Source organism: Eupeodes corollae, chromosome 1 (genome assembly GCF_945859685.1).
Source record: "Eupeodes corollae chromosome 1, idEupCoro1.1, whole genome shotgun sequence".
Classification (NCBI taxonomy): domain Eukaryota; kingdom Metazoa; phylum Arthropoda; class Insecta; order Diptera; family Syrphidae; genus Eupeodes; species Eupeodes corollae.
In genome coordinates, this window is record NC_079147.1 from 246,759,843 (window position 1) to 246,777,996 (window position 18,154).

At 34.2% G+C, this 18,154-nt stretch overlaps 1 protein-coding gene and 4 non-coding genes across 5 annotated transcripts; 3 read left to right on the top strand and 2 right to left on the bottom strand.

Moving 5' to 3' along the window:
- Positions 1–371: 371 nt before the first annotated feature.
- On the bottom strand, positions 372–2,373 carry LOC129939758 (uncharacterized). The gene has a single exon (XM_056047881.1). The coding sequence runs from the start codon at positions 2,225–2,227 to the stop codon at positions 446–448; it is 1,782 nt and encodes a 593-aa protein (XP_055903856.1). The 5' UTR covers positions 2,228–2,373; the 3' UTR covers positions 372–445.
- A 295-nt stretch (positions 2,374–2,668) lies between these two features.
- Positions 2,669–2,740, top strand: Trnah-gug (transfer RNA histidin (anticodon GUG)). The gene has a single exon. It is a non-coding gene; the product is annotated as a tRNA-His (tRNA).
- Positions 2,741–6,311: 3,571 nt separating this feature from the next.
- Positions 6,312–6,383, top strand: Trnah-gug (transfer RNA histidin (anticodon GUG)). The gene has a single exon. It is a non-coding gene; the product is annotated as a tRNA-His (tRNA).
- A 3,145-nt stretch (positions 6,384–9,528) lies between these two features.
- On the bottom strand, positions 9,529–9,600 carry Trnah-gug (transfer RNA histidin (anticodon GUG)). The gene has a single exon. It is a non-coding gene; the product is annotated as a tRNA-His (tRNA).
- Positions 9,601–12,456: 2,856 nt separating this feature from the next.
- Trnah-gug (transfer RNA histidin (anticodon GUG)) lies at positions 12,457–12,528 on the top strand. The gene has a single exon. It is a non-coding gene; the product is annotated as a tRNA-His (tRNA).
- Positions 12,529–18,154: the final 5,626 nt, after the last annotated feature.

The following is an 18,154-nucleotide window of genomic DNA, read 5'->3' on the forward strand; positions in this document are numbered from 1 at the left end:
ATTATTGAAAACAACGAAAAACTTAACGAATATACTTACATTTATTTTGAGGATACGCTAATTTCTGTGTCTACGTTTATTCTTGATATTGAGTGGGCCTGGTATATTTCAGCCTTTTTAGACATTTCAAGGCCAGTATTTAAAAAATATATAAATACTTTTTTTCTGTGTACTCTCATGCTATTTTCAGTTTATTTTAGGTATGTCAAATAGGTTTTCTATATTCTTTTCAAAAAATGCATACCAATAATTCTTTCCTTCTGCTCAAAACACTTTTTTTGCAACCATTTAAAATTATTGCAACACGAAGAACTCTTCATTAGATTCCAATTCATCTAAAATGCTTGCAAATATCAACTTTACAAAGTGAACAACAACATTAAAAGTGAAATTTAATTCTAAAAAGGCTAGAACAACACTAATTTTAACAACGTATGATATTTCCTTATTTTTTGTCGAATTTCCTCCTTGCCATTTTAAATCTTACAATTTCCATTAGAAAAACTCCCAACGACAGACCAAATCCAATCGCCAATGTTATCCAACAAATACCCAAATGACCAATTGTCAAAGGTCGAAATATATCATCACTTTCCGTGCGAAAAATCTGCAAATACTTAGCAGCCACAGCCTGATTGAAAACATCCACCTCCCATTTCTTATACAATCCCGTTTCGTAAAGCTGCAGCAGAATTCCATCAAAATTACTTCGAAATGGTGAATCTTGTTGCATGATAAATGTCAAAAAATACGTCCCCATAGTATTTTTCGACACATAAACTCGTTTCTTTTCCAAGTACTTCTGTTGTCCTAAAAAGAAAATAGCCCGATCCTCGGCAAAGACAAAGGCATACGTTTTGTTTAGACTCTTTCGATACTCATTGATAACATCGATGTTTTCGACTTCGAAAAGGTTGTTATAACGTTGATCGAAGCCGCTAGTGTGCATTATTGCCACAACTTCGAAATGTGTTGATATGATTTTGAAGCCACTTTGAAGTAATTCCTCAAGGGTGTCGATCTGTTTGTCTTGAACTGTTGTGGTCAGAAATGCTGACAAAAAAGCCACATAGATGTTTGTCAAAATCAGGCCGTAGCAGAAAATCTGCATTTCGAAAATCAACGTTCTTAGGTTGCATGACAGATTCGTTGAAGATAGGTACAGCAATTGAGTTAAGCTACGCGAAAACGCAGGACCGTATTCTCTCAAATGCTGACAGTATATGCGAGTGAGCCAACTGGCTAGAGAAATATAAACAAAGCTGACTCCAAGCAGTAGCCAAACCCCACTGTCAAACGGCAGGATCAAATACCGGAAGGAAGGAATCTCTCCCACAAATGGAGATACCAACTGCCATCTCACCTGAGCAATCGGATAGCTGAAGGCGAATAAGTGCGGAGCAAAGGACGAATAGGAGTGCATCAGAATATCGACTTTACCCTGTGTCAGAAGAGTCAAGCCTCCGATTATGTCGAAACCACTATGATTGGTTCCATCCATAAGCCTTTCAAAACTCGCATTGTGTCGCTGAACGAAGGACCTGAAAATCTCCGTGTTGATTCCGGTTATCTTTTCTCTGCCATATTTGTCCCTGTAGATGAAAACTCTCGACCCATCTTGCTGAATAGGCGTGTAAAAAACGTAACCCTTGAGATCATAACTACGGTCCGGATAATACTCTGCGACTGATGTTGAAGTTATGTTCTCTAGACTGACTTTGGGAAATGGTTCATACGTCAAAACTTCATCGTCAAACATTGCAACTACATTTACCATGCCCAAACGAGCACATTTTCGGAAAAACCTTACAAGCGTATCGGAGTCCTGTGGAGCCTCCTCTAAGACGAACAGCATCTTCGATGAGTGGATTTGGCGAAGAGTATTATTGATAATCGAGAACATTTTCTGGTTATTAACATTATCCATAAAAACAAGCACAGTCGACCATAGGCCTAGGATATTCCCCAAGACTCGCCTTTGAGTTAAATCTTCGCCAATTAGGACCAAAGGAACAATTTTGCTTTGACTTTGCAATAGCTCCTCGTATTCTGTCAATCTTGCCACGAAACTTTTCTGCGAGAAAACAACCATCGAGCGAATTTCTTGCCTCTGTCGTATTTCGTCGGATAATTCAATTATCCGTGAGAAATTTACTCCTCCAACGACATACCATGTTAAAAATACAAAAGTCAGACAAAGCAACAATTTATGAAGGACACGTTGCATTCTTGTTGATTTCCTTTTTTTGTTTTTTGTATTCGGGTCAGGAAGTAGGTTGCAACTGTAATCAGTGGCAGGATTGTGTGACAACTTATAGTTTTCAAACTAACTGCTCCTGGGAGGTATGAAGCGTATAGAAAATTATTAACCTTTTTACAGGATAATTTGTTGTTGGTTCAGGTGAACGCAGAACCCTGCTCTGAAAATCACAAACAAACGCAAAAAAGTATGAAAACAAAAAGACAAAACCAGACCAAGAACTATAGAGGGTCATTTTGAAATGTTTACACTTCAATTTGGTCTGATGGTAGGCTTGTGATAGCAGAATTTTTAAGCAGAACAAGTGGTGACATTGATTTGCAATGTCGAACTTTTACTTGTCGATTTTAACTTTGAAGAATGGAAAAATTCAGAATGAAAAGTTCATAGTTTTGTACAGCTCTGGTAGCCGTGATCGTCTAGTGGTTAGGACCCCACGTTGTGGCCGTGGTAACCCAGGTTCGAATCCTGGTCACGGCAAAGGATAGTTGTTGGTTAAAGAGGTGAATTCGTTTTTTTCTAGGTTCTTACTTTTAGATTCAGTTGCGGTAACGCATTATTAATACAAAAATGAATAGTTAACACAGGATTAATTAAATTGGTGTGTTTGGTGCCCTTATTTTGTAAGACTTTTCTTTTTCATTGAAAAGCGTATTTTTTTAAGTTTGTTGGGCTATGTTTGCAATGTAGTACACCTATATTTTGAGTTGATGTATTTTTGAAACCCATTTCACACCAAGATATGAACGCAACTGGATAATACTGAACTACTCTTAGGTTAATCTCTGAAAACTTGGCGTTGACTGTGGCTTAAACGCCAGTTTAGGTAATTTTTCATCAGGGAAGTTATAAGAGTTTATGTACGCCGATATCTTTGACGTTTCCTCATGAGAGAAACAATTAAAGACGATTAATAGTTTCAAAGTCATGTCACAATCTTCCAATAAAATTATGATACACATGCAACAAGAATACTATAAAGTTTGGTGCACGAGTTGAAATATTTTTGAAACGCTATTAGAAAGGCAAACTGCACCGAAAAGCACATCAAACTATGGACCCTAATGGATATAACTAAACATCTTAAAGGTGCACTCTTTGGAAACTTGGCATTAATAGGCAAAAACACCAGTTTAAGTAATTTTTTATAAAGACAAATGAAACATACATTCTTGAACGTTGCCTCATTCCATGTAAGAGGATTAATGGCTGAAACACAAACACGCTTTAGCTTCGGCTTCGTCTGCTTTACGTTGGGCCTGCTTCGAGGTTGCTTTGAATGACACTTCCAATCACGGTTGCCACATTCGTCATCTGTGACCAAATTTGGTCATTATTTTTCACTTGTTCATATTTTTCAGAAACAATTCTGAAATTTCGACAATTTGAGTAACGAAAACGTTCTTTTAACATACTCACTTGGCTAAACAGAAACAATGGTTAAACTCATTTAATCAACTTTGTGCACATATAAACTTTATTAAAAATATAATCCCTTGATCTGATTTGGACTTAGGGAACAGAGAAAATTATCTACTTATAACAAAAGCCGTAAAAATTCCCACAAAACCTTTCGACTTTTAATACAATTATTGTAAAAACAAACGCTTTACATTTGTATTTATGTATATAGAATTTTTAAAACGACTGCTACTAGTTATTTAAATTAAACCTGAGTAATAATAATTTAAGAAATGTTACCAAAATAACTCCAAAAAGTCTTATGTCGGATTTCGAAATTTCAATATCATCTTTAATCTTGTACGTAATATAAAAATAAATGTCATCTACAGAATATGGAAAATATGTTAAGAAAAATGTGAAGAATTCATTAATCTGTGCTTACAAATTTTTGGACTCAGATTAATTATGTTCGTCATTTTTACCAACAAGTGGTAATTTTTATTTTCAAATTTGGAGACAAACTATTTTTCAGTTTGGTGACCGTATTTCCAATATGACATTTCTAAAATATGAGTTTTGAAATCGAAAAAATTAAATTTATATCGGAAGTAGCTTACACATCCTATAATAACTAATGGGAATCCCTCCAAAAGCAAAAATGTATTATGATTTTTTACTTTTTTACAGCTGTTGAGCTGTCAGACAAAGCAAATGTTCAACAAATTAAACTAGAGCTTCCGTTTGGAGTCACTTTACGTAACATTACGTTATTTCCTTACGATTGTCAAATGAAACGTGAGGTCGAAGCTTAATTGTGATAGCATGCATTGAATTCCTATGGCTGAACTCGTACACGTCAGGTGAAGCCGAAGTTGAAGCATGTTTGTGTTTCAGCCATAATAGTTTCAATTCAATAAATGGCCACAGCGGTACATCTCCCTCCGATGGTCCAAATTTTCGATCCCATCATATCCCGAATTATGTCATACTTTAGCTCTTGATTTCGGGTTTAAATGACCCCATAGAAAGAAGTCCAACGGTTACAAATCACATAATGATAACACTGTCATTTAATCTGTCGAGCAAAAGAGCAATTATTTCTTTAGCTGTGTGTTAAGTGGCACCGTCCTTTGAAAACCATATACACATAGTCCAAAAAGTTTCCGTACAGCAGCTTTCTTTTTGTTGATTCTGAGAAAAAACATTTACTATAACTGCAAAATAATTCGCAAGTCTTCACCAGGTAGTGAATTCGAATACTTATTCATTGAGATTAAGTGTAATAACAATAAAGTATTGCTGGGATCGGTATATTTTTGAAATCGAAATATTGAACTAACACCGTTGTTTTCAATATTAGACGAGTTAACCTTTGTGTCTCCGTTCATAATTGTTGCGGGAGATTTCAACCATGATGTGCTAAGGAGCTCGGAACTTGTGGATAGAATGGGCTCATTGATCTTATTTACTGTAAATATGGCTACTCCGACACATTTTCCAAACACGGTAGTACTTTACTTGGTATGTTTTTTGTAAGCCACACTAAGAAGGTTCTTCCTTACAACCAACTGCCTGCATCATGCTTCTCTAATCATGATTTAATTTACCTTCCATTTGAATGTTCACCTATGGTTTCTTCTTCAACTTACTGCTATAGAGATTTTAAAAATGTTAACAGGCGGCAACTAGAAACTGATTTGAATCATATTGAGTGGTACCAAATATATAGTATGGCTATTTCTTCAAAATAATATTGATTATCTCTTCAACCTTCATGTTCCACTTGTTACTAAGCAAGCTATTAAGAAAGACCAGCCGTGGTTAAGCAACTATATTAAGGATCAAATAAGGGAACGAAATTTTGGTCCAATTCCGGCCATAAAAAGTTTGTTATCATCTTACGAAATCTAATACCATGCACATTAACTGCCTGACTAACCTCATTTTGGAACAAATACGGCTTGATGATGTTGTCAGCCCAAAAACCGCACTTAACATTCACTCATTGTAGGTGTATTGGTTTTTCAACATCGACAATCACTTTGGGATTATCATTCACCCAAATGCGGCAATTTTGCATATTGAAGAATCCACTGAGGTCAAAACGTACCTCCTCAGTTCATCACTAAAGATGATTTTCTCCGAAAATAGATCATCCAATGTTGCCATTGTAGACGAAATGGTCAAGAAGCTTCAGTTATTGAGTCAATTACACCTTGTAAGCGTTTAAAAGCAATTTTGTATTCAAAATGTTCAACAACGATGAGTGTGAGAGATGCAATTGTTGCCCACGACGTTAAGTTGAGCCGGACAGCTCTTTAGGCACAGTACTGTTAGAACTGTTTGAGCATGCACTTATATTTTCACATTTCCTAAAGACCCGGTGTGCTCAAATTTTTGCACTATTTTTCCGACAGAACGCCCATTTTTTCAATACTTAAGCCCAATTAACTATAACGCGTTGCTCCATTATGTATATTTCCATTGTTCAAATTGAGTTAGTCTAAAATTGAGAAATGTGAAAGTAATAGAGAAAAAAAAACTTGACGTTTAGGTTAAATTTAACCACCCTTTACATTTATTTAAATTTCCTTTTATTTCAAATAAGCTAAGTGTTTTTTATCATTAGTGTCCTACAGCTTTGAGAGCTGTGATCGTCTAGTGGTTAGGACCCCACGTTGTGGCCGTGGTAACCCAGGTTCGAATCCTGGTCACGGCAATTTGTGTTAAAAACGCATCGAAGAGGATATTTATTTTATTTTCATTTTATACTATCTTAACTCTGCTCACTTTACAGAATTATTGTCATACAAGTTTGTTCAAACTTTAAAGCAATCTATCACACTAATAATTAAAAGGATAATAATAATTTTAAAAACTTATTAGTAGGGAATTTATTAAAACGTGACTTTTAGATTCACGGTTGTCAACAACTAGATTATTTCGATTTGTATAATTGTGTAAAGAACTTTTTTAAGTTGTTGAAAGTTTTGAAAATTAAACTGAAGATTTACTTTTTAGATTATAGTGAAATTCTGCGATTTCACTTCTGTCATACAACATACATTTTTTTGACAGTCTATTATTTTTTGAGCTTCAAGCTTTAGGGTAGTATTTTCAGTAAAACCAGTTTATAAAAAGATAACGTAATTTGGTGTATTTCTTTGGCATGTTCAAAAATGTGTTCGGAAAGTTTGTTTGCAATGCCTCCACTTTTTCGCATTTATCTACTCTCCAGATTTGGACAGCTTGACACTTTGAAAAATTTGACTGATATTGTGACATTTTCATTAGCCAAGCTCTACAATTATTTTTTTTTAATGAGTTCCTTGAAGTTGCAGATACATTTCTTTTCAGTCCGAAATACTTGAATTCTTTAATAACGTCAACGATGATCTGGTATCATTTAAGCCTGCCGCAATATTTTGTGAACTTTTATGGAAAATCGATTTCTCTACTTTTGTGTGATTCATCTAGAAGAATGATATTGTCTTCATGCAAATGGGTATTAACGTTTGTATCAGTTATTCGAAAATCACCATGTATGCAACAAATTGTACCGTTTATGAATATTGGAAATAGAAGTGTACTTAGGAGGCAACCTTGCTCCACTTCAGAGTCATTGTTAAACTATTTAGAGTTACCTGATCCATTCCAAAAATACCGCTTTTTACATTTATTTCCTAAGTAAATTAATTGGAGGGATCGTTTCTTGAAAGTTAATACATTATTATTGCATTGTTTTTTATATCATAAGCGAACACTCAGAGGGATAATACTTCCCTCATTATGTAGACACAGTGTAAGCACTAGGAAAGGGAGAGGATTTAAAAGGAGTTGTCGGTGCACATTGGTTTTGAATTCCTGAATATTGCAATGGCTGGGAAAGACAGAGTGTGGCAAGGCATTCCACATTCACGTAGTACGGCTAAAGAACGAATCTCTGTACTTGACAGTACGACCGAAGTTGGGCTCGAGGGTACATTGATGAGTTTTCCTAGAAGGGCGAGTATTACGGTTAAACTGTTAAAGGGGGGGAATGTAACTGGCTATTTCTCTAGAGAATAAACCATTTAAATAACGGTAAAATAGAGGTGAGACAAGAAACATTTCGACGATGTTTAAGCGATGTAAATGATCTTATGATGGTAATATCACCAATCAATCTAAATGCTCTAGGTTAAGTAAGTTGAAGGAGCATCAGCCCAGATATGGGAGTTATACTCAAGTTTTGGACGTATAAAAGTCATATAGATAACAGCCAGATCTAAGGGGGAGAAAAACTTCTTACATCGCCTTAGAAAACCCAAACATTGTGCGTCATTTTTGGCGACATCGCGGATGTGATCGTTCCACAAAAGGTGGTTGGTGACACACTTACCAATAATATCAAGATGTTCAGTCTCCTAGATGCAAGTATCATCTATGGATAATGGCAAGAGGGTATATCTCGCTTTAACGATACAAGACAGCATTGGGTTTTCGAAGCATTAAATTCCACGCGGTTTTTTATTCCCCATTGTAAAGTCCTTTTTAGGTCGGAATTTAATGAGCTTATCATATTTTGTCGGTGCAGTTCCACATCCAAAGGAGAGGGATGTGAGTCTGAAAACGAATATGAAAAGCTAAGAGTACTATCACCAACGAAACAATGTATTGGATTAGAAGTTGCAGACAGGAGATCGTTAATATAAATGAGAAAGAGTGATGGAGATAGAACAGAGCCCTGGGGTACACCAGCATTTATTTTATGGTTTTCAGACTTGAATTCATCCAATACTACTTGTATTGAACGATCCAAAAGGTAATTACTAATGCAATGAAGCAGGGAATCATGAAAACCGAAAGCACGCATTTTCGGTAAGGGAGCCTGATGCCAAACCCTATCAAATGTTTTTCCAATATAAAGTGCAATAATCTAACTTTCTTCAAAACAATGAAAATACATATTAGTGCGAAAGCCGTATTTTCGGTTATTAAGAAGCTTTCTATCTTGGGGCTATTACCTGAACTGATAATTAATCAGCGTTTCCATGACTTTGGGGAAAAGGGACGTAGGTGCAATCAGTCGGTAATTAGAGGGTGAGGAAGATTCATCAATTTTGCGAATAGGCGGGACAAATGCTGTTTTCCATCCGCTAAGAACGAGGCCTGAGGAGTAGGACAGGCGGAGTCATAACACTCACTGGCAGCATTGAATTGGCGGCGAACTGCCTAAAGAGATTAGAATCCTTTGAAGCTTTTAGCCCTATTCGGGATAAAAGTTCTTATTCCCAGGAGAATCAAACTTTTGATCATACCAGCGCTGGCGTAAACGGCCCTATCAACAATCTACAAAGAACGAGTACATTCTTAGCTTGAAAGTTCCTTCTGAAGCCAGATTTGAATCACCCATTTTCCAGTCTACTTACTGGCAAAATATAAAAAATACAAAATAGAAAGATGATATACCTTGATTTTTTCAAACAATTTTCTTAACAATATTTATCAACAGCACAAGAGTTCTTTATAAAAATACAAGTATTCCAACTAACTTGAGAGCTTACGTGTAAATCTATTTATATTGCAATATATCGCATCTTGACTTTCTTCAAGTTATTATTACGTATTAATCAGAAAATCAAACGAAAGTATGTGCATCTACTCATCGTCCTTAACACTTAAATTATATATGCCGAGGATTTTTAGCGACTTTGATTTCTTCTAAATTCATAACAAACAAATTATGTACAATAATGGACAAATTATCGACTACTTCCTATATTTTTGAATTTGAGTTATGTCCACAGCTATCGAACTAATTTAAGCTTGAAAAATATAAAATTTATAATTCCCTTTAATATTATGTGAATAGATGTCTTGATTGCCGTGACCAGGATTCGAACCTGGGTTACCACGGCCACAACGTGGGGTCCTAACCACTAGACGATCACGGCTCTAAGGGTTAGTATAATCGCCACCTTATGTTTTATGCATTGGAATGTATTTGTCAATATTTTATTTATAAGATTTCAGTTGGTTTTGAAGAATATAATTCATTAACAAAAAGTCTGTAGTTATTTTCTTAGCCTAGACTTAGACAATTTTATCAGCAATTTTGTTCTATTTTAATATTTAAGTGGACGTCACATCGTTAATCACTTTAACAAATTATTGATTTATGTCAAATTCATTATAGAGTCAACATTGTTTTAGTTAGTAAGGGTTAATAAAATGTCTCCCTTTCGAAATATTTTATTCAATCAATCTGTGATTCAGTTTTCATTATTGAAGAAGCTTTAATACTTACATCTTCATTTGATTAAATTCAATTCAACTTATTATTTGTTAAGATTTGCTTAGTTAAATTTTAAAAAGCTGGAAAGTACCTAAAAGTTCAACAACCATTGTAAATAACAAGTTTTTCAAGTTCCAATTTAATTACAATAGCTTTCATAGAAGCGGGAGAAGCGCCACAACAATTATAAACAATATACCAAATACAATACATTTATGCTTTACTAAATATATAGTATGAACATGAAGATGCATAGAAATAAAAATTCAAATAAAAAAGAAGCTTCAGAAGAATTATTTTTATGAACCAAGCTAAACTCGTATAATTAAATTTGTGTTTTAAATAAATAACATCAGAATGGAGATAGTTTATACAATTGCAGTGTATTGTTAATTACAGAACAATGGCTGACAAATTGGCAGAAAACCTGAAGCTACTTTGTTAATCGTGTAAATTACTCATAATAATTTTATATTATTTAAAGTTTTTCTATATCGTGTTAAGTTTATTAATAGAAATGATATTTTGTACGTATACAATAGTTTATGCCTAGATGAACGTGAAAAATATTTTCAAGTGATTTCCATATCGTCAGTAATATCATCGCTCAAAAATGGAAGAACTCCTCATTCTTTAATTTTATTATTTGGTCACTAAATGTTTGCTTTTACTATTGCCTAGTTGAGTAAAATAGCTATGGGAGAAAATCTCTAGGAGACTTTCCATGATTTGTTTAGATAAGTTTAGATAGTAAACGGTCAATTATCAAATAGAATAATATAGAACAAAAATTAATTTGCTGATAAAGTCTTCTAGCAAATAGTAAAAGAATCAACTGAAGCCACCTGGAAATATCATTGAAAAATGTATGTAACGTAAAACATACAGTTTTAACTATATTAACCTTTAGAGCTGTGATCGTCTAGTGGTTAGGACCCGACGTTGTGGCCGTGGTAACCCAGGTTCGAATCCTGGTCACGGCATTTAATAGTTACTTTTTTAGGTTTTAACCACATACACAAAATAAAAGGACAAATGTATGATTACTTTATGATTAGTTTTTAAGTGTGAGGTAAGAGCTAAACTTAAGGTAATTCACTAAATTTGAATAGTTGATATTGATGATTCTTTCTTAATATTATGAAAAAATTCCTTCGATTTTATTGTACATTGATTTGGTTGGGCTAAATCTGGTTGGAATCAGAACTTACAAACTGGAACTTTTTGAATTTAAAACAAAAATCAACAATTAACCTCATATAAATATTTTTGATCTATTAATTTTGTAAATAATGGACATATGGATTGTTGTTTTGTAACTGTACGTGAAGTTTTAATGGATGCTGTCTATGGCTTAACAGTTGAGAATGTCAGACTTTATTGACATTTCTGTTCAGTAGGGTTAAGCAATTCATCATAATTAACACTACATCAACAAATCTTAAGAATTGCGGAAATTTGGGGAATACATATCTGTTCACAAAGTTCACAGATAATTTCGTCAATTTTATATGGAGCGATGACAATTCTTAAGCCAAAAAGCAACTAACATTACATTCAATAAAATTTATTTTCTAATGCGTATTAATCACTGACTCGACCTTCGGTCCTTATTTCTTTCGAAATGCAGTTCTGTGAATGGCTAGCGCTATCGAGATATGTTGACTAATGTTTTGTTAATCAGCTAATTATCAACGACATACTCGTACAAACAACTCAGTTAAAGATCAATTTATTTAAAAATCAATTTGTTGACAACTTTTTTCCATTGTTCGTGTGACTTATGGCTGAATCACAAACACGCTTCGGCTTCGACTGCGTTAAGTTGGCCTTGCTTCAAGGTTTCTTTGAATGACATTTCTATTATTTCATCCCTCCAAAGAGCAAATATTTTGATTGTTGACATTTTTAAACAGCTGTTGAGCTGTCAGACAAAGCAAATGTTCAAATAATTGAACTCGAGCTTCCGTTTGGAGTCACATTACGTTACATTACGTTCTTTTCCTTACGAGTGTCAAACGAAATGTGAGGTCCATTGTGATAGCATGCATTGAATTCCCATGGCTGAACTCGTAAACGTCAGGCGAAGTTGAAGCTGAAGCGTGTTTGTGTTTCAGCCATTAACGTCTCACGATTTATTTGTATTAGATATTGGAAGCCAATTTAAAGCAACCATTAGCTAGATTTATTAAAAACCGAAGTGAATTGAATTGATATTATAATATAATCATAAAAACTTTAAAATTATTTAACACATTGTAATTTGTAAAATGCATTCCAACAATATTTTTGTATTGTGTTATTATTAAAAGTGTTCAAGTGCTTAAAAAAAATACAATATTTTGGAAGTCCCATGTGATGGAATTATATACTGTGCACAGATTAAAGTTTCAAGCATCAGAAAAGTAAAATTACGTTCTATTACTGATTCATTTGTCTACACATTGTTAACAAGTTCTTTCACTTTAATTTCAAAATAGCTTTGGAACTACTAATAAATATACTTTTCCTTAGAGCCGTGATCGTCTAGTGGTTAGGACCCCACGTTGTGGCCGTGGTAACCCAGGTTCGAATCCTGGTCACGGCAATCAATACCTACTCATAAATGGGGAGAAGTATATTTTTAAAGTAATGTTAAGTTGATAAATAACAAAAGCAACACAAATTTGTGAATACAAATTTCAAAATGCAAAATGTATATTTTACTATTCGTTCTTTCATAACAACAAATTTCTTACGATTTAATTTTCTAGGCATTACTTTTATTCACAAACTGTCATAGATCAAAAATAAAATATTAACCTTAAATTTCCGAGTTACCTTACATAGCATTTAAGAATTTGAAAGAATTAGAAACAAACCCTTTGAACCATTAAGAAATAAATCAAGACTTTTGACCAATAAGTCAGTAATTAAATAGTTTTGAATAAACAAATTACAGAATAGTACCATCATTAAAAAAACGGTACTCAAAAGTAAATTCTTATAGGCTGAAAAATGAAAAACAAACCAAAGCGAAATAACACCTAATTTAAAAATTCGGCCTTATTGCACTTTGTCAAATAAAAAAAATCCGATTTCCATTTAAAAAAGAGGCTCTGATGCGACCCACACATATAACTCTTCATCCTGTCTGTCTATTTGTCTTGCTTAAAAGGTTTGTAGGTTTTCTTGTTTTGTTAAAAAAAATATCAGTTAAATTATTCTAAAAAAATTATAAATCACCAGCAACATTTTGCATAATGATGAAGTTCGATTTCAAAATCTGTTTTTGCTAACGAGATTTTTAGTCGAAAACCAATTTTTACAAATTTTTACCAATTTTTACCAATTTTAGTACCATTTCTTAAAAGTTTTTATTTGTTACAAAAAAAAAAAAACAAATACAAATTGGATGAATGAAATTAATTTGAAGTCATACGAACATCATTTTTTACCAAATTTGCGTGCTGTTTTTTGTTTTTTTTTTAAATGAAAAAAACTGACTATTTGATTTAAATAAAAATTAACTGAATGTTGAAAATTATATTTTCTCTACGTAAAATTAGTTTGAAGTCGAAAATCAATTTTTAGGAACTTTTAGAAATGATTTTTTAAGGTATTTATTTTTTTGTCAAAAAAAGATTCTAAAAATTTTATCGAATGTTAAAAACAATATTTCTTATAAGATAAAATTAGTTTGAAGCCAAAATCTTAAAGATTTGAAATGATATTTAAGTCGAAAATACCAACTTTTATTATTTTTTTGTAGGTTTTTAATTTTTTGTTAAAAAAAACTGCCAATTAGATTTTTCTTAAAATTTAACTGAATGTTGACAACAATAATTAAAAAAAAAATAAAACTTATTTAAAGCCAATGTCTCAAATTTTTGAAAAGTTTTTTGCGTAAAAATCAATTTTCACTAACTTTTATTAATTTTATTTTTGGGTTTTTATTTTTACAAAAAAAAACTGTCATTTCGATTTTTCTTAAAATTTTACGATACGTTAAAAACGTTATTTTTCGTTGCACACAATTTTTTTGGAGATAAAGTCAATTTTTATTCGTACAATTTTCGAGGTGACAAATATTTTTGTTCAGTTGTTTTGATTTATAAAAAAAAAAACGATAATTGGATTTTTTTCCAAAAGTATATTTGTTTGGTATCACGTTACAATATAAAATATTAAATTCAATTCAAGTCTCTAGCGTTATTGGTTCATGAGATATTTAGGGTTAGCCAAAATGTTCACGTCTTTTAAATTGCTATGGTAAAAAAACCCCCCCGCAATTGTCTTCAAAGCCCTTTCTGCATTTTTCTGCATTATTATCTGTATAACAAAATGTATTTGAAGTCGATATCTGTATTGGTTCTGGAGCTATGGACGACGAAAAAACGTCGCAACCGTACGTTTGTTTCTGCTACAACTCCCCTGTTAAGTGCTGTTACGAAGTTTTACACTCCATCTGTATAACGATAGAACACAACAAAAGCTTATGCAATAGGCACGACCATTACATACCAACAAAAAGAAGCTGTCTTAACTTAAACTTATAGTTAAATAATAAATGATAAATTAAATAAATAAACTAAAATATTATTGTTGTGAGATAAAAAATTCAATGAAAAATAAAAAAAATCCTCGGCTTGTTTAGGCCTGGTTGTCTGTTTGATGGGCTGTTAGCCGTGGTGGTAAGCTGAGCTGACTCCGTGTCAGCATAAAATTGAAGACCATCTTCTTCGATGGTGTGCTGAAGTTCCTCCATAGCACACAGATATCTGGGTTCAGGATAACGTTGCTAGGAGTTCATCCTTCTGCTAAGCTCCTTTTGGTAGTTGTTCAATCCTCCCGTGATCGTCTTGGCTGTTAGGCACAGTCCAAGGAAATGATTTTGGCTACGTCGTCGTAGATTCCTTTGTTTCTGCAGTGTCTCTTCTTCTGGTAGTTGAAGCAAAGTCCAGTGCATCTCCGTAGAATTTTCCTTTCAAAGATGAGAAGCTCCTTCATGGCTGTCTTTGAAATTGTGAACTACACTGGGAAGTTGTAGGTGATGATGAGATGAAAGAATAGCTTGTAAATTAGCAGTTTGGTTGGATGGCTGAGTCCCGTTCTTTTTTTGAGGAGCGGGTCAAGGCGTTGCAGTGCGAAATAAACCTTTCTCAAGACAGCTCTTGTGGGGGTTGGATTTTAACAACTGGTTGAAGTGAATACCCAGATATTTGGCGTTTCTCTTTGCTGGTATCACTGTTTCATCTGGGAGTGAGATTGCAATGCTTCTGCACCTTGTCGCCGATTGACTTCTACCTTCGGAAACAGACTAGTTCCGATTTAGTGGTGTTGATTCTTATTCCCCATTTCTTATAGAAGTGCAAAAGTCTGATAAGACAGGACTCTATCTTCCTGGCTGCAATAAGTGGGTACTTCGATGAAGTGTATGTGAGCTAGTCATCGGCGAAAAGAAGACTCTCACAATCGCTGGATACGGGTTGGTTGCTGGTCCAGCTAGCTAAAAAGAGACAGTCCAAGTTTAGAGCCTTGAGCTACTACGGCTTTTATGATTTTCACTGTAGATTTTCCCAATTGGACAAAGAAGTTCCTGCAAGAAAGATAAGAAAACGAGATTTTAATAAGACCGGATGGGAAACCAAGTAGGTTTAATTTATGTGTGAGTCCTTCGATGTAATCGCCTTTTCGACGTCCAGGAAGCAGGCAACGAAACACGATGGCGGTTGAGAATAGGAAAGAACTCTCGACCACAGTTTGTACCGGACTTCTAGTAATTGTTGACTTCCAAATTACCTTCTTTCTTCCAATGTTTAATAATAACCACTTCTTCTAAGTGTATGATGGACAAGTTTAAGCCACCCGTTTATTCTCTAGTTTGCTGCTAGGGACAGACAAATTAGTCCTAACTATTTATTCCGTGGTTACCTTCTTCCAGAGAGGGCTCAGACATAGCTTGCCATCGCTAGAGACAATTCCGATTATCTTCTGGTTTGCTGCCAGGGTAACTAAGAGAGTTAAGACCATCTTAGGCCGATCAACTATCCTTTACTTGGCTATAAGGGATAGGGTACTTAGTATACCAGTTTCACTGTCTAAGAGAACCTTGTTCAATCCTAGCTTCGTGGCTAGTTCTCCGCTGATCATTCTCTAACCTTAACAGGTATTAATACTTGTACCACCGTAAGCTTTATGTTAAATGAAGTACCGTCTTATTTTATTTGTATAATAAAAATGTGACGTACAGGAATTGACAAATTCTTGTCATAAAATACGCTTTCACAAATTAGCCGTTCGGATTCGGCTTAAAACTGCAGGTCCCCTCCATCCCTGACAACAGTACTCGCACAAAGGAATGGTTGAGACAGCTAGGTCCCCTAGTGATCGTTGGACCAAATCGACAGCCACTAGTGAATAAAAGATGCCTTGGCATCTGGTTGCATCAGTACTTGTATTTCGACAGACATGTGAGTGCTGCTCTGGCCAGAGCTAGGGGAGCCTTTGCCCTGACAAAACGGTTGTTTTTTAGCAGCCGTCTTAACAGCATGGTTAAGGTGATTTGCTACATGGCCCTCATACCTACGATGATTGCCTATGGATGCCCGGTATGGTTCAACGTTGCCCAATCTCAAATAGAAAAGATTCGGGTGTTTGAGAGACAATGTCTTCGACGTACCTTGAAGTACACAGAACAACAGAGCCGGAGTACAAACATTACTTTATAATTTCTTGCTGAAGATTGGTAGGGGTCACATTTCGAGACCAATGTCGCGACATGTCGTCGACTAACTGCTTAATTTTTGGGGCTTACTGCCCCAACAATCAGTACTACGAAAGTGCACGTTTAAGTGGGAACATTCCACCCGAAGCTTTCTTCTATGTAGACAATCGAGGGCTGATTCCGGATAGTGAGGCGGTTCCGCTAATCTAACACGTCAGCCGAAAACTCTAGATAGGCCTTTACAGTCGAGACGTCCTCGCCCTGGACGGACCGAGCGCCTTTATTTCAGTAGGACTGTTTCCGATAGGGACCGAAGAGATAGGTTGGGGCAGGAGAACCAGTTTTGGTTTCAAATTGAGAATGTCATTTAAAGATGTCTAGGCCGTTTTTTTTTTTAATTTTCTTGGTTTTAAATTAAGTCATTGTTATTTTGCATTAAAATTGTTCTTAGGCCATATAAGGGCAATAAGATATTTTGTTTAAATCTTTGAAATGTACGCTATTTTTTTAAGAATTTTTGTCTAGCTTTAAGATATTTTTAAGATTTTGATAAAATTTAAAAAAAAAATCGGACTGTTGCGCCACATACATAATTTATTTATTATTTCTGTGACAATCTTATGCAGTAATTCCAAAAGAAGGTTGTTGATAGTTGGTCTGGTACCATAAACTGGTCTTTTTATGTTTCACATAAGTCTCATATAAGATTTAATTCAAAGGATTGATTAAGTTGGCTAACTTAAACCACTTTTAACCTAAAATTTTCTTTTCTTTTTACGTGGCCTCAGTTTTTTAGGTTATTTTTTGGAACTGCTGTTTTTGAATATCGTACACAAATACTTTATTGTTATGAAATGAAAAATTATGAACACATGTAAAATATCGATTTTCTTTAAATCTGAATGTGTAGAAAATATTGATTGCCTTAAAGATACTCGTTTAATCGCCTCAGAAGCAATTACCAAGAATAAATTGTTTTATCGAATCGATTGAATATTTAGTTGCTTATATATCTTGTATAAATTCTATCAACGCTTGTCGCATTTGTTATACGATTGGTAAAAAAATAAGTCATTATGACTTCATCAGCTAAGGTGTTAGATTCGCCATTATCATCGCATTGAAATTTATACCTAGTAATGGATGTTTAATCACCTATATTAATACCTCCCAGTCCAAGCTTAGGTAAATCGTTTAATGAAACCTAATCGTTCGACCCCCTAACAAGCTTTCACATAAGTCAATTAATGGGGTAACAAAAAGCTAAAGATCTGCAATTAATATGTGTTCCACCATAGATTTATACGTGGCAATTGGACTTTTAAACATTAAATGAAATAAAAACCTTGTCAGTAGGCTCTATTTATACAAAGTTGTGTGTACACTTTCCATCGAAAGTCGTCCTTAAATACATTTTTGTAATTACTTTCGTCCCTCAGGGTGTTTACTTTCAATATATTAAAATAATTGGTAAATATTTCGTCTACCAATCACAGAAGCGATTCAC

Coding starts and splice junctions, on each gene's coding strand:
- LOC129939758 (XM_056047881.1), bottom strand. CDS start 2,227: ATGCAACGTGTCCTTCATAAATTGTTGCTTTGTCTGACTTTTGTATTT.